This window comes from Phyllopteryx taeniolatus, chromosome 9, assembly GCF_024500385.1.
Source record: "Phyllopteryx taeniolatus isolate TA_2022b chromosome 9, UOR_Ptae_1.2, whole genome shotgun sequence".
Taxonomy (NCBI): domain Eukaryota; kingdom Metazoa; phylum Chordata; class Actinopteri; order Syngnathiformes; family Syngnathidae; genus Phyllopteryx; species Phyllopteryx taeniolatus.
In genome coordinates, this window is record NC_084510.1 from 28856897 (window position 1) to 28870078 (window position 13182).

Sequence of the window (13182 nt, forward strand, 5' to 3'; positions counted from 1 at the left end):
TCCGGTTCAGTTGCGGAAGTGCCTTGACACAGCTAGCTTGTTGTTGGGACATTTCAACGCTAGCTAGGCAAACTCAGTAACTCAAACAACACACTTCAAACTTCGCCACTCTTTTTTCAAAATGGGTTGTGACGGTGGAACGATTCCCAAAAGACACGAATTGGTGAAAGGTCCAAAGAAAGTCGAGAAGGTTAGTTACGCGTCTCTTTTTAACGAGTCGGTTACGTTGACAAACATTGCCAGGTTGCTAACAGCCAGTTAGCGTGTGGGTAACGTCAACATTATACTGTGGTATTGTTCTGACTGTTTATATCTGAAGCAATTCGCGTAACGAAGTTATTTTTTTATATCTTAAAGTGTTCTAGTTTCTATTTTTCATCTGTTCGATTATATTGACAGGGCGATAGCTCTCCTAGCATGTAAGGTAGTCGCCAAAACGGTATAAATTAGCGTGCGTTGTATTTTATTGTGAGAGACATTTACATCGCAATGAGCAACGCTACCCATAGCGCTAACGTGTTGTACAGTTGGTTTGTTCATCTTTCCTGGTTAGACTCTAAACTCAACGTGCACTTTTAATTTGGTGTCTTATTTTAAATGCCTTCCAAATGCCCTGTAGGTTGACAAAAATGCAGAGTTGGCCGCCAAATGGAAGCACTGCGCCCTAAGTCAGGAGAAACTCAGGCGTCCAATTGTTGCCTGCCAACTGGGAAGGTCAGTGAACTCTTTGTATTTGTTCATCAATATCAATTAAATCATCATAAATATTGTTGTAATGATACCAATTTTCTGACTTTATCATACCTGTTGAAAGTACCTCAATATCTATACTGAAACGACACCATGGCAAAATAACAACTACATCAGTGAAAGCCCTGGAATCATCGATGACAAAAGATGGCACTTAAAATTCTTAGTTTTTTTCAGGGTTGCAGCTATCGAATATTTTAGTTTTGTAGTATTGTAAATTTTGAACAATGTGTGTGTGTGTGTACCGCTTAAGGTACCACATGGGCGTTCACGGCATAAGCAGAACAACACCGCAAACAATTTTCCAAGCTCATTTGGGTTTTCATTACACTGATTTATTCAAATGCCTTTAAACAAACTGACCGCATCCTGACCCAACATCACGCGTTCTGCATGAATATCAAGGCAGCGCTCTATCTCGCGCTAACAAGGCAAAGAAAAGTAGCGTTTGGGATCAGAGGCCTCACGACTTCTGCGCGACTCCACTGGTGTGGTTTCCTGTTTGGCTCTACGCTGCCAACCACCTGCAGTTTATTTGTTTAGTTCCAATCACAAACTTGAGTTTCAGTGAAATGAGGCGACGTGTGCGGTGTTTCCTCTTCCTGTGCACGTAACGCTTCTTTTTAGCTTATAATACTCCTGACCTTTTCAATGTTTGGCTTTATCACCATGTCATATTGAATATATGCTAAATATATCTGTATAAAAAAGTATTGAATCAGAATCATCTTTATTTTGCCAAATATGTCCAAAAAAACACACAAGGAATTTGTCTCCGGTAGTTGGAGCTGCTCTAGTATGAAAACAGACAGTCAATTGACAGAGAATACTTTTGAGACATAAAGACATTGAGAAAAAAAGTCACTGAGCAATAAAAGGTTGCAAGTAATCTGGTAACACCGCTACAATTTTTTATTTATTTTTTGCCAATTGTGCAAAAAGATGCATAGTCCTCTATCAATTAGAGCAGTTTGAATGACTAATATAGCAATAGTGCTGTGGAATGACCATTGTGCAAAGGGCACCGAGACTTCAAGGAATGTACGCAGTTTAAAGTGACCCGTAGTGCGATAATCTGGGAGAGTGTAGATTGTGCAAATGTTGCAGATACTCCTCAGTCAGTGTGCAAGTGGTGCAGATGCTACTCTGGCATGAGTGGGCAGTACAGTGAGTGCACGAGTAATGTATAATTGGCCCGACAGAAATGTGACAAACTCGAGACAACAAAATTGGGAGCATGTTGCAATGGAATTGTCAGTTAGCTGTTTAAGAAGTTGATGGCAAGAGGGAAGAAGCTATTGGAATGTCTGCTGGTTTTAGTTTGCATTAACTGTTCAGTTCCTACATTTTTATCAAATCAAACTTTATTTGTTTAGCACCGTTCATATAAAAAAAATGCAACAAAGTGCTTCACAAAAAAATAGAACAAAGTGCAGCAAAACAACAGATCAGAAAAGAGGCACTGCTCCTACTCCCATGCAAAGAAACACAAGCACACACAAATGACGCTGAGACAAAGTGACTGTATCTTGTAGGCTTTATAACAAAGATGCTGTCATTGAGTACCTTCTGGATAAGTCTGCCGAGAGACCCAACACCGATGCTGTAACACACATCCGTGGAACCAAGGTATGTTTATGTCTTGTTTCTAGTGTCTCATTTGCTGAGCATCACTACCCTTTTCAATTCACACTTGGAATTTTTGGCTCTTTCTGCAGGATATAAAAGAGCTCAACTTGACCGACAACCCAGAGTGGGACGGAGAGAGAAGGAACACTAAAGGAGACAGATATGAGGACATCCATTGTGGAATGTTTATTTGCCCCGTTGTTGGTCTCGAGATGAACGGCAAGCACAGGTAAAAACAACAAGCTTGGGGTGGATTTACGCTGTATGGTTCACTTGGCGCAATTAGGAAATGCGTCATGGCAGTGTAAAGAGAGGGAAAAAAATGCATGGAATTGGTTATCTTCATGTCGGAGTCAGGCCTCTTCTAACGTGCTGTGTAAAGTTTAGTTTGTGCATTATAATACATGTAATTTATATATTATTATTTTTATTTTAACTATTCTGTTGTCTTTGCCTGATGTTGACTCTTATGGAGTTATTTACGTGCACTTTGTAAACACAACCGATATCGCATATGTGTTACTTGAAATGTACACGGAAATAGAGAGGAATTTTTTATATATATATTTTTTAATGTTGCTGATGTTTCCGTTGTCAGGTTCTGTTACCTACAAACGTGTGGTTGTGTTTTCTCGGACCGTGCCCTCAAGGAGGTCAAGACTGAAATCTGCCACAAGGTGAGTGGACCTTCCAGTTTTGCCTTATTCAGACAACAAAAATCACTCTTTACAATAATTGACCTGAAACAGTATGAATGGTAAACAATGCGCATCATCCCTTGATTTCCTATTTTGGTCACCCCCTGAATGAACAATCCGGGACAGCATTACAAGCCGTGATTTCATGCAGCGGCGTACTTGTCGCGGTTGCCGCTGCTCTGGATGCTCTGTGTGGCCAGCAGCCATGACGACTCTATGGGAACGGTCGCATTGCTCAGCATTTTGTTCCTGTGCCACTGCTCCAGACAGTCCAGTGCCTCGGGCAAGAAGTGGTTCTCAAACTTGTTGGCAAACATGCTGTTCTTCTCGATGAGCCACGGCAGGTCCTTTATGCCGTAGATGCAGATTTGTCGCACATAACGACCTAGTAAGCGAGAGGAGGCATTTTGTTCCATTGCAGATAAAACAGACTACGGTGGTGCCTTGAGATATGTTGGCAGTGAACTCAACTCAATTCACTTCAACAAGCTGCAGTTTGGCCAATAGTGAGCAACTGTCTAGGAAAAGAGTAGTTTTTGCTGTTTAATGTCACTCCCATTTGAAGTTTCCTGTCAAACTAAACATAAAACTGGGAGAATTACGTGTGTATTTAAAAGAACATAGCTTTGCCATAGGAAAGTCTACTTAGCTTAATCCCAACAAAGAATGCAAAACGCCATAGACGGGCTCATTAATAGCACAGTGTTAAAACCCTGAAAGTGACAGATACTTGAACACAAAGTAACGTGGAGCAACACGTAGATGGTCAATATGTCAATATTCTCAGGGCTATTTACTTTATCCTCTGCGAAAAATGACTTTTATTGCAACTAACTAAGGAGTTGTGACCATCTCTATGTATATGTTTGTATTATATTTCCTCCAGGTGGCCAAGGCACGCACATCAGAAAGAGCCACAGTTTCACAATAAATTGAACATGGGGCATAACAAATTAGATGCTTATCTCATGGTGCCACTGTATTAAAAAATCTTTCTTGTTTTGTGGAGCAAATCATCAGTTCCCCTTGGCAACATTTGCGTCTCTTGTTACATTTGTTTCATAAGAGTGGAAAACTTAGTTTCATCAAATGATCTCCCTCCACCTAAAAGAGAGACATAATTGTAGAAAAAAAATAGTTGTTGTGTACAGTACCTTTGCAGCCGTTGTGCACCTTTCCTTCATGTTCCGCCCACTTGATAGCCCGGATGTCTCCTTTCCAGCCACCACCTATGTTGCTGCCTGGTGCCTCTTCAGATACAACACAGAAGCAGGCAGAGTAGATCAGAGTGTTGTGTGGCCTGCTACAAGCTGAACATATCACCATTACATAAAAAACGTTTTTGTGGCCCTTGACTGGGTTATCGTTTCATTGGTAAAGCTCACATCTGCTCGGTGTTTAGACAGTCAAACCTTCAGGTTGCTTTTTATTTTTTTTTTTTTTTTAGTATGCCCTTATTGCCTTACCCTAATCAGAACTCAGATCCACGATACACTTTCTAGTTTACCTCGAATTTGGTTGAGCGTGACCCAGTAGTGTTCATCCGGACTGTATGTGTCCTTGGACCACTCCAGGAGGTCACAGGCTTTGTGGCTCTCAAGAACAAAGTCGACAAACCCTCTTGTCAGCGCATAGTAGGCCGACCCAAAATATATTTGCAGGTTGTGAGGAGGCGGGTCTTTCTTCACTCCCGACCCGATGAGCGCTACGTGTGAACCGACAATCTCCTCGTATCGGAGCTTCGTCCTGCTACTTATATGTGCCGGCTGCTTAATCCCCGGCGTCATGTTCCTGTCCCGCCACTCTTTGCTCTGCAAGTAGCGCACCAGCTCCAGATTGCTCTTGAGCGGGAAGTCCTGCCCGCACAGATTGACCACCTTCCTCCAGCCGACCTCGGACGCGGCCAAATCGGTCATGCAGTTCAAGTCTGCCTTCAGGCGCGAGAAGCCAGCGTAGGTGACTATCTCGCTGCGCCTGGACAGGAAGACATTTTTAAAGCAGCCCACCAGCTTCTGCACAGCTGCCCAGTACTCCTGTGGAGCCTTGGCATCCACGTGAATGCAGTAGACATTTTGTGGCGCGTAAATCGCGCGCAGTAGCCGAACTAAAAGCTCCAGCTCTTTGTGAACGGTCAGGATGTACGCCAGCGGGTAGTCCTCCTCCTCGCGGCTCAGAGGTCTTGTGATGAAGTGAAGGTCTCTCATCAAATTAGAGCACTGAAGCTTGTTGTCAGTAATGTATCTTTCTATCTGTTGAGAGGAAAAATGCAGAGCAGCCTCAACAGGTTGAAGCGCTTAGCAATGTAATACCAAGTTCCGTACCTGACAGTCACGCCGATGCCATTTCATCCGTCCGTCAGCGGCAGGAAGAAAAGCTCGGCAGTCGGCGGAGAAGGGGCGGCACGGTGGCAGTACTGGCACCGGGGGCTCTTTTGGCGTAATTCCCGTCAAGTACATAACCAAAAAGACTGTGACGCTCATCCCAAGGCACAACAGGAAGCTGCACTGGATCACCCTAAACCTGCACATAATCAACCTTCTTGCTGTCGTACTGATAGCGTTGCTGCCATAGAAACTGCAAAGGAGACACCACATAGCCAAAATTAACAGGCCTCATGGGAGCTTTTGAAGAAGGTCAAATATGTAGGATGGTGCTAATTGATAAAATGAGCCTCTGTATGTATTAGGAGTAAGAAACTTGGGCTTTTTTTTTCCCCTCCCTTTGGGACTCCCCCTACAGTTGTGAAGTGTAATTTATTAAGCTTAGTAGAGATTTAACAGTGTTAATCATGTTTTTAAGGAAGAACACCACAGTCAGAGCAGATTAAAGGGGTACTAAATTGAAAAAAAAAAAATCGAGACTATATGTAGATAAATATTGCGTTGGTGGAATAAGAAACATTTATTCATCAATTTTTATCACTCTCAGGGGACCGCCTTGTTGAGCAATGTCGCCCTCTGCTGTCAACCGAAATTAACGTTACAACTGCTCTCGCACTTGCGTTGGGAACGTCACATGACCAAATGTAGAAACCATGTTTAGCGGGCTCCTCTTGTAGCGTTATTATGAATCCTACACACGTTATCGACACATACACGCCCTGCTGCAGTATGATTGGCTGCAGGACATGTGCCTCTGTAATTTACTAATAATAATAATAATAAAAATAATTCATTTTATTTATGGGCACCTTTCATGCCGCACAATGTCACCATACAAACATTGTTAAATGTAATCAAGCAATACAATAAAATAACAGAACATTAAACATCAATTAAAATGGCAAATGATATGGGAAATGTTAAAGTGAATAGGCAGTCCGGATTAGATGTGTCCTGAGTTTGGATTTGGAGAGGGTTAAGCATGGAATTGTGGGCAGTACAGGTGCATCTTGATAGAAAACGTCATGCATTTCTGTAGTTTAATTTGAAAACTCATCTATTGACTACATAGAGTAAGCAGTTTTCTGATTTTATTTATTTTTTAGTTGATTTTAGCTTACCATGAACAAAAACCCACATTTTACCATCTCCAAGAAATTAGAATGTTAAATACGAAGCTGTCAAAAAGATTGTCATATGGAACTGTTGAAATTGTCCTTCTAAAAAGTATTTTCTTGTGTTGGATAAACTTTTTTTTCACTTTTGGAATTACAATGCTGCAATACAATGAAGTCACCTACAGCATTCTAATTTATTGAAGTGCACCTGTGGTTTGATATACTCACAGTGACTTATTTGCAAGTCAAACTCGTAGCACCATGCCAAGTGGACATGTTTTTAGTGAAATTAAAGTAATCTCACATTTCCTTTTCAAGATGTATTCTTAGTGCACAAATAGCAAAAACATAAAAAAATGTTACCTGTGAGGCAGTATAGCTGTCTTTTCTCATCATCAAGACAACTCATCAGTAGTCCATCGAGGGTCTAAATAAATGGTAGACCTACTTTTTAAATTCCTGTTTGATTTTCTTGTCAGAATTGGGTCATGGTTGTTCTTGGTCGCGGGTATCAGAGGGATGGAGCGTTCTTTCTTTACATGAGCTTACACACTTGCCTGCCCCCCCGAGACCAGGATAATAGTCTCTGCCTGGTTACTAATGGTTGATACACACGTACACCTTGCACATAAACACGTGTACTCTCCCTGAGGTTATCCTCCCCCACATGGTCCCCGACTCACGTCTTTGTATTATTCTCCTCAGACGTGTTCCATTGTTGTTCTTAGTTCCAGTTAGAGGCGCAATATCGAACCAGAGTGTCTCTGTCCCGCTTGGTCTCGGCTTTAGAGGTCCGTTCACTCCGTTTGTGACAGCCGCACTGGCCTGTCTGCAGCCCACAGAGTTTGTTTGGTGCTTGCTCAGCTCCTGAGATGATCCCTCCTGTGTTGCGCAGAGCACATGGCAACAGCTCACGCCCACCGGGCCTGTATTGCTGGGACACAATAGAAAGCACCCCTGCGCTCCCGCCGGTTACTCCGAGCTTCCATATTTGTGTTGGACTTTGGATTTGTCTTGCCGTCTCATGAGGGACGCAGCATTCTAACGCTTCGGGTTATCAGTTCAGAGCATGTGATATTGTGCTTCCCAGAACCACGTTTGTTCTATTGTATCTGTCATAAGCTGTTGGAGATAAACCAAATGATGCAGAATTATCTGGCAAGAGCTGCTGGTCTTTTGGACGCTTTGAGTAAAGCGCTGTCTTTGATTTTATATACGTTGTTGCGATTAGATATCTATTGGTCGAGTTTGTTTCTACTGTCTGATGTTTGATAACGTACGTTGTGTCTGCTGTGATTTGTGTGTGTGGTTCAGTGCGGGGACCCCTTTCAGAACACGGACATTGTCGTGCTCAACGGAACAAAGGAGGAGGTGGAAAAGCTGAGGGAAAAAATGGAGGAGAGGCGATCCAAAGCCAAAACTAAGGTGACTTTTATTGTATTGTATTGTATTGTAATGCTCTCGCAAGTGGTCAAGGAAACACGCATCCACTGGTACGCTTCCAATCACTTTATTCAATAAAAGAAATGCGTAATGAGCACATTCATACAGTAGCTTCTATGGCCCACAACTGACGCCCAGTCACTCAACACGCAGACTCGGCCGTTTCAAGCCACATTCACTCAAAGTCACAGTTACAAAAAGGTAGACTATTAAGATGGTGAGCCCACGTGGACAAAAATAATTCCAGCACCTAGTGTAAGGGAAGACCATCTCAGGGGGAGCCATCTTCACCAGGATCAAACAGATCACAGACCGCAGCCACGGGGCACTGGCACGGATCGCCCCAGTGCGGTGGCGTAGCCGGAGCCACTGCACGCCGACTCAGGACCCCATGAGGCAGGACCGTGCCCCCTCGTAGCTCCACGTGTTGAAGGCTCCCTCTGAGGAAACATTGAAGATTGTAAAATGATACAACAACAAAAACGATAAAATCAATCAAATTAACTAAAATGATTTAAAACATAAACTGTCAACAATAAAACCACAAGGAGGCGGGTAAAATGGGTGGAGGACATTTGTTTAAAACTTTCTTTTAAGTTTTCAGCCACTTCAGAGGGGGGAGAGCGCTTAGTCACAGTTTGCACCAAGACCTCGCGCTGGACAAAGCTGGTGATATTAATAATTCAAAATATATTTTTACCTGATTACTCAATTAACCGATTGGATAATCGATAGAATACGCTGATGTGAGAATATTTATTTGCAGACAAATTTGCAAGTCTTTATTCTATTTACTAATGACTGCATTTTGTCGTGTTTTAGAAATCAAAGAAGAGCAAACCTGCTGAAAGTGTGTCTGCCCCATCAGAAGCAAAAGGTTTGTGTGAACCATGTAAACAGCCTTTGCTGCATTTTCATCCTGTTTCTTTAAAAAAAAAAAAATTAATAAATAGTTTTACCAGTTTTGTGTGTGCGCGCGCACCGCTTAAGGTGCCGCGTAGGCGTTCACGGCATAATTAGAACAACACCGCAAACAATTTTCCAAGATCGTTTGGGTTTTCAGTGGACATTACACTGATTTATTCAAATGCCTCTAAACAAACTGACCGCATCCTGACCCAACATCACGCGTTCTGCATGAATATCAAGGCAGCGCTCTATCTCGCGTTAACAAGGCAAAGAAAAGTAGCGTTTTGGATCAGAGGCCTCACGACTTCTGCGCGACTCCACTGGTGTGGTTTCCTGTTAGCTCTACGCTGCCAACCACCTGCAGTTTATTTGTTTAGCTCCAATCACAAACTGAGTGAAATGAGGCGACGTGTGCGGTGTTTCCTCTTCCTGTGCACGTAACGCTTCTTTTGAGGTTATAATACTCCTGGCCTTTTAAATGTTTGGCTTTATCACCATGTCATATTGAATATATGCTAAATATATCTGTATAAAAAGTATTGAATCAGAATCATCATTCTTTTGCCGAGTATGTCCAAAAAAAACACACAAGGAATTTGTCTCCGGTAGTTGGAGCTGCTCTAGTATGACAACAGACAGTCAATTGACAGAGAATACTTTTGAGACATAAAGACATTGAGAAAAACAGTCGCTGAGCAATAAAAGGTTGCGAGTAATCTGGTAACGCCGCTACAATATTTATTTATTTTTTTACAATTGTGCAAAACGATGCAGAGTCCTCTATCAATTAGAGCAGTTTGAATGACTAATATAGCAATAGTGCGGTGCAATGACCATTGTGCAAAGGGCGCCGAGACTTCAAGGAATGTGCGCAGTTTAAAGTTACCCGTAGTGCGATAATCTGGGACCGTGTCGATTTGTGCAAATGTTGCAGATACTCCTCAGTCAGTGTGCAAGTGGTGCAGATGCTACTCTGGCATCAGTGGCAAAGTATTGGTCAATAACACGTGCAAATAGTGCATCGTAGCGAGACTACTACAGTGAGTGCACGAGTAATGTATAATTGGCCCGACAGAAATGTGACAACAAACTCAAGACAAAAAAATTGGGAGCATGTTGCAATGGAATTGTAAGTTACCTGTTTAAGAAGTTGATGGCAAGAGGGAAGAAGCTGTTGGAATGTCTGCTGGTTTCAGTTTGCATTAACGGTTCAGTTCCTACATTTTTATCAAATCATACTTTATTTGTTTAGCACCTTTCATGTTAAAAAAAAATAAAAAATTCAACAAAGTGCTTCACAAAAAAATAAAACAAATTGCAGCAAAACAGATCAGAAAAGAGGCGCCCTTCCTACTCCCACGCAAAGAAACACACGCACACACAAATGCATATACACTAAATGTGAGTAGTTACATGGCTCGCCACTGAGGATGGCACTTTTTCTTTATACAGTTGTGCTCATAAGTTTACATACCCTGGAAGAATTGATGATTTTCTTGGCCATTTTTTTCAGAGAATATGAATGATAACAAAATCTTTTCTTTCACTCATGGTTAGTGCTTGGGTGAAGCCATTTATTATCTAACAACTGTGTTTACTCTTTGTAGACGGATGGATGGATGGATCGATCAATCGTTCTGTCTTCCTTTTATGCCGGAACAGTTTTACTTTGTCTCAGAATCATCTTTATTTGCCAAGTGTGTCAAAAACACACAAGGAATTTGTCTCCGGTAGTTGGACACTGTCGGGTTTTTAAGCTGCCGCTGTGGTTTCTTAGTATTATAATGGATATTTATTGAGAATTGGAGTCGACCAGAACAAGGCTTATAGAGGGGAGTGAGAAAAGAAGACAAAAGACAAAGCACTAGCTGTAAACAAGATGAGGAAAGTAAATCATTTTGTTTGCCTTTCTATGGTGTTTTGCATTGTTTGTTAGTATCAAGCTACTTCGTAAGGCAAAGCTATAGTTGTTTTAAATACACAAAGTGCAATTGTCTTTTGTTTAGTTTGACAGTAAACTGCAACTGGGAGTGGCAATAAACAGCTTGAAGCCTTTTTTTGTTTTTGTTTTTTGAAGAATTGTTCACTATTTTAGGAATAATAACAATGAACGTTCGTTCCCTTACATTCTGCAGGTGACACACAAGTGGACGAAGTGCAAAATGGCTCGCTAGAAAATGGTGGCGAAAGCAGCCAATCAGGTAACGATGTGTGAAATTTCAACCTGTGTATGTGTTCTATCCATTAGAAATAGTTTTTTTTTTTTTGGGGGGGGGGGGGGGGGTTCCTCTACAGCCTCTCATGTATTTGTCTTTTTTGCCTTTCTTCTCCCAACCTCCAGATCAGGCGGGAAGCTCTGGTGCCTCACGCCTCTCGAGCTCCCTCAACGGCGACAGGCCCCCGTTGGCCGCCTCCAAGCGATCCATCCAAGAGATGGAGGAGAAGTCTGAGGCTTTCAAGTCCCTCTTCACCACCCACAGCTCTGCCAAGCGCACCAAAGATCAGACCTCCAACTGGGTCACCCATACGCCATACCACTTCTAGCTCTCAAACGCACATCTTCCCTGGCGCCGCCTCGCGTGGGAGCATTCCGAACGTGTTGTCCACAACTTCCATGTTTTGTTTTGAAAATGTTCTGGACATGCTCCCCATGGCGTGGCTGCTCACACGCTCTTATTGTGTGTCGTCACCCACGTGTCCCTTATGCAGGAGCTTTGAGAATTACACCAGGAGTGTTTGTTTTTTTTCCTCTTGGTAACAACAATGGCCTTTTCATACCAAAGCTTTGCTCTTTTTTTGTCCTACACTACATTGATTATATTATAACGCAAAACCTGCTATCTGAGAAATTCCCTTTTTTTTTTTTTTTTTTTTTTTTTTTTTAGGTATGAAAACAAAATCCGCCATTCAAAAAATCCTGCAGATATGAGGTTTTGCGTTTTGGCTATCAATTTGAATTCAAGTGGCAGCCCATTCTTAATCCATTGGGTTTAATATGACGTTGGTCCACCCTTCGAGCTACGGCTGCTTTAACTACTGGGAAGGCTTTCCACTCGGTTTAGAAATTTTTGAGAATTTTGAACCATTCTTCCTAAAGTGCACTTGTGAGATCTCTTAATTCATCCCAAAGGTTTTTCTATCCGGTCTCATCCAACATTAGTGTGAGACCTCACAAATGTGCTTTAGGAAGAATGGTAAACAAAACATCCCATAAACGCACTCCTAAACTTTGTGGAAAGCCTTCCCAGAAAAGTTACATCTGTTATAGCTGCAAAGGGTGGGACAGGGTGTCATATGTCACTTAACGTTTGTATGCAAGTCAAGCCAGGTGTCTGAATACTTTTGACAATGTGAGGTTTCTTACCTCTTCCCACATGTTCTCCTCATGACAGGAACACACACACCAATTTTTAAACATCAAAACCGATTATTACAATTTGATGAGGTCAAAAACATTTTCCAACCACACCACAGGTTAATTGCTCATAATAATCTTGTAAAGACGTTCGAGTATCGGGCATTTGATGACTGATCAGAAGGGGGAAATGCTCAAATTCGGCCGGATTGTAGTTTGTCGATATGTGTGTACCCTGCTTTAAGACATAATGCTACGTGTCATTTGTATTAGCAGTGGAATGTTTCTTTATGCAATTAGTGTCAAAAATAAAGTCCTATAGAGTCCTTAATGTCTATATCAGAAAAGTCGTTTTTGCAATTTCACCTGAATATGCATAACTTGTTTTGTGTTTAGAGAGATCAGGCGCACGGAACATGTAAAGAAGAACCACGGTAACACGTGACGACGACAGCAGGTACGACTTCCGGGTGAGCCCTTTCAGGGGAATATCGCAAACGAGAAAGTCACACACAGCGAGCACCTCTCGCGCTGTTTGTAGTTTCTAAACTGGTTCTCCGCTTGTGTAGCTCATTCACAGAATCGTTTGAGCGGCTATAGCATGCTGCGTATCAATTAATACTTTTGTGCTCCACGAAATTGTACTCGTGTAGCCAACGAAGTGCCTGTGGAGTGCAGACGCCAATGTGCAGAAACGGCCACAAGGGGTCAGCAGATGCTTGTTTTTAGACCTAAACCTCAAGTTCTTAACAATAAAGAGGCAAATATAGTAACTTTTATTTTATTCATTTGTCAGTTCCCTGCTATTTATTTATCCAAGATTTGTCCCACTGAGATATAAATGTTTCCATGCAGGGAATTCTAACCAAGATGTTGAACTAAAAACGACAACCAATATA

The 13182-nt window shown here is 42.0% G+C and overlaps 3 protein-coding genes across 5 annotated transcripts in view; 2 read left to right on the plus strand and 1 right to left on the minus strand.

The window, feature by feature from the left end:
- On the plus strand, positions 1-12614 carry rtf2 (replication termination factor 2). The gene is made up of 9 exons (XM_061784328.1): positions 1-190; positions 620-714; positions 2286-2379; positions 2469-2608; positions 2978-3056; positions 7891-8001; positions 8842-8896; positions 11064-11129; positions 11270-12614. The coding sequence occupies exons 1-9, from the start codon at positions 122-124 to the stop codon at positions 11470-11472; spliced, it is 912 nt and encodes a 303-aa protein (XP_061640312.1). The 5' UTR covers positions 1-121; the 3' UTR covers positions 11473-12614.
- gcnt7 (glucosaminyl (N-acetyl) transferase family member 7) lies at positions 2979-7833 on the minus strand. 2 transcript variants are annotated; one of them, XM_061784327.1, is made up of 5 exons: positions 6940-7833; positions 5399-5651; positions 4585-5326; positions 4232-4327; positions 2979-3462 (listed from the first exon to the last, which is right to left on the minus strand). In XM_061784327.1, exons 2-5 carry the CDS (start codon positions 5603-5605, stop codon positions 3221-3223), a joined length of 1287 nt encoding a protein of 428 aa, XP_061640311.1. In that variant the 5' UTR covers positions 5606-5651; positions 6940-7833; the 3' UTR covers positions 2979-3220. The 2 variants fall into 2 exon arrangements, with proteins under 2 accessions (XP_061640311.1, XP_061640310.1); XM_061784326.1 differs by having other exon boundaries at positions 5399-6985.
- Positions 12607-13182, plus strand: part of tfap2c (transcription factor AP-2 gamma (activating enhancer binding protein 2 gamma)) — a 19983-nt gene continuing 19407 nt past the window's right edge. For both annotated transcript variants that reach the window (XM_061784321.1, XM_061784323.1), the window contains exon 1: positions 12607-12740. The gene's annotated coding sequence lies outside the window, so the exon portion shown is untranslated. The remainder of the gene's footprint in view (positions 12741-13182) is intronic.

Excerpts from the sequence above, each read along its gene's own strand:
- rtf2 (XM_061784328.1), top strand. The coding sequence starts at position 122 with ATGGGTTGTGACGGTGGAACGATTCCCAAAAGACACGAATTGGTGAAA. Across the intron at positions 715-2,285 it reads GTTGCCTGCCAACTGGGAAG|GCTTTATAACAAAGATGCTG; the intron begins GTCAGTGAACTC and ends TGTATCTTGTAG. Across the intron at positions 3,057-7,890 it reads AGACTGAAATCTGCCACAAG|TGCGGGGACCCCTTTCAGAA; the intron begins GTGAGTGGACCT and ends TGTGTGGTTCAG.
- gcnt7 (XM_061784326.1), bottom strand. The coding sequence starts at position 5,671 with ATGTGGTGTCTCCTTTGCAGTTTCTATGGCAGCAACGCTATCAGTACG. Across the intron at positions 4,328-4,584 it reads CACGCTCAACCAAATTCGAG|AGGCACCAGGCAGCAACATA; the intron begins GTAAACTAGAAA and ends TTGTATCTGAAG. Across the intron at positions 3,463-4,231 it reads GGTGCACAACGGCTGCAAAG|GTCGTTATGTGCGACAAATC; the intron begins GTACTGTACACA and ends CTCGCTTACTAG.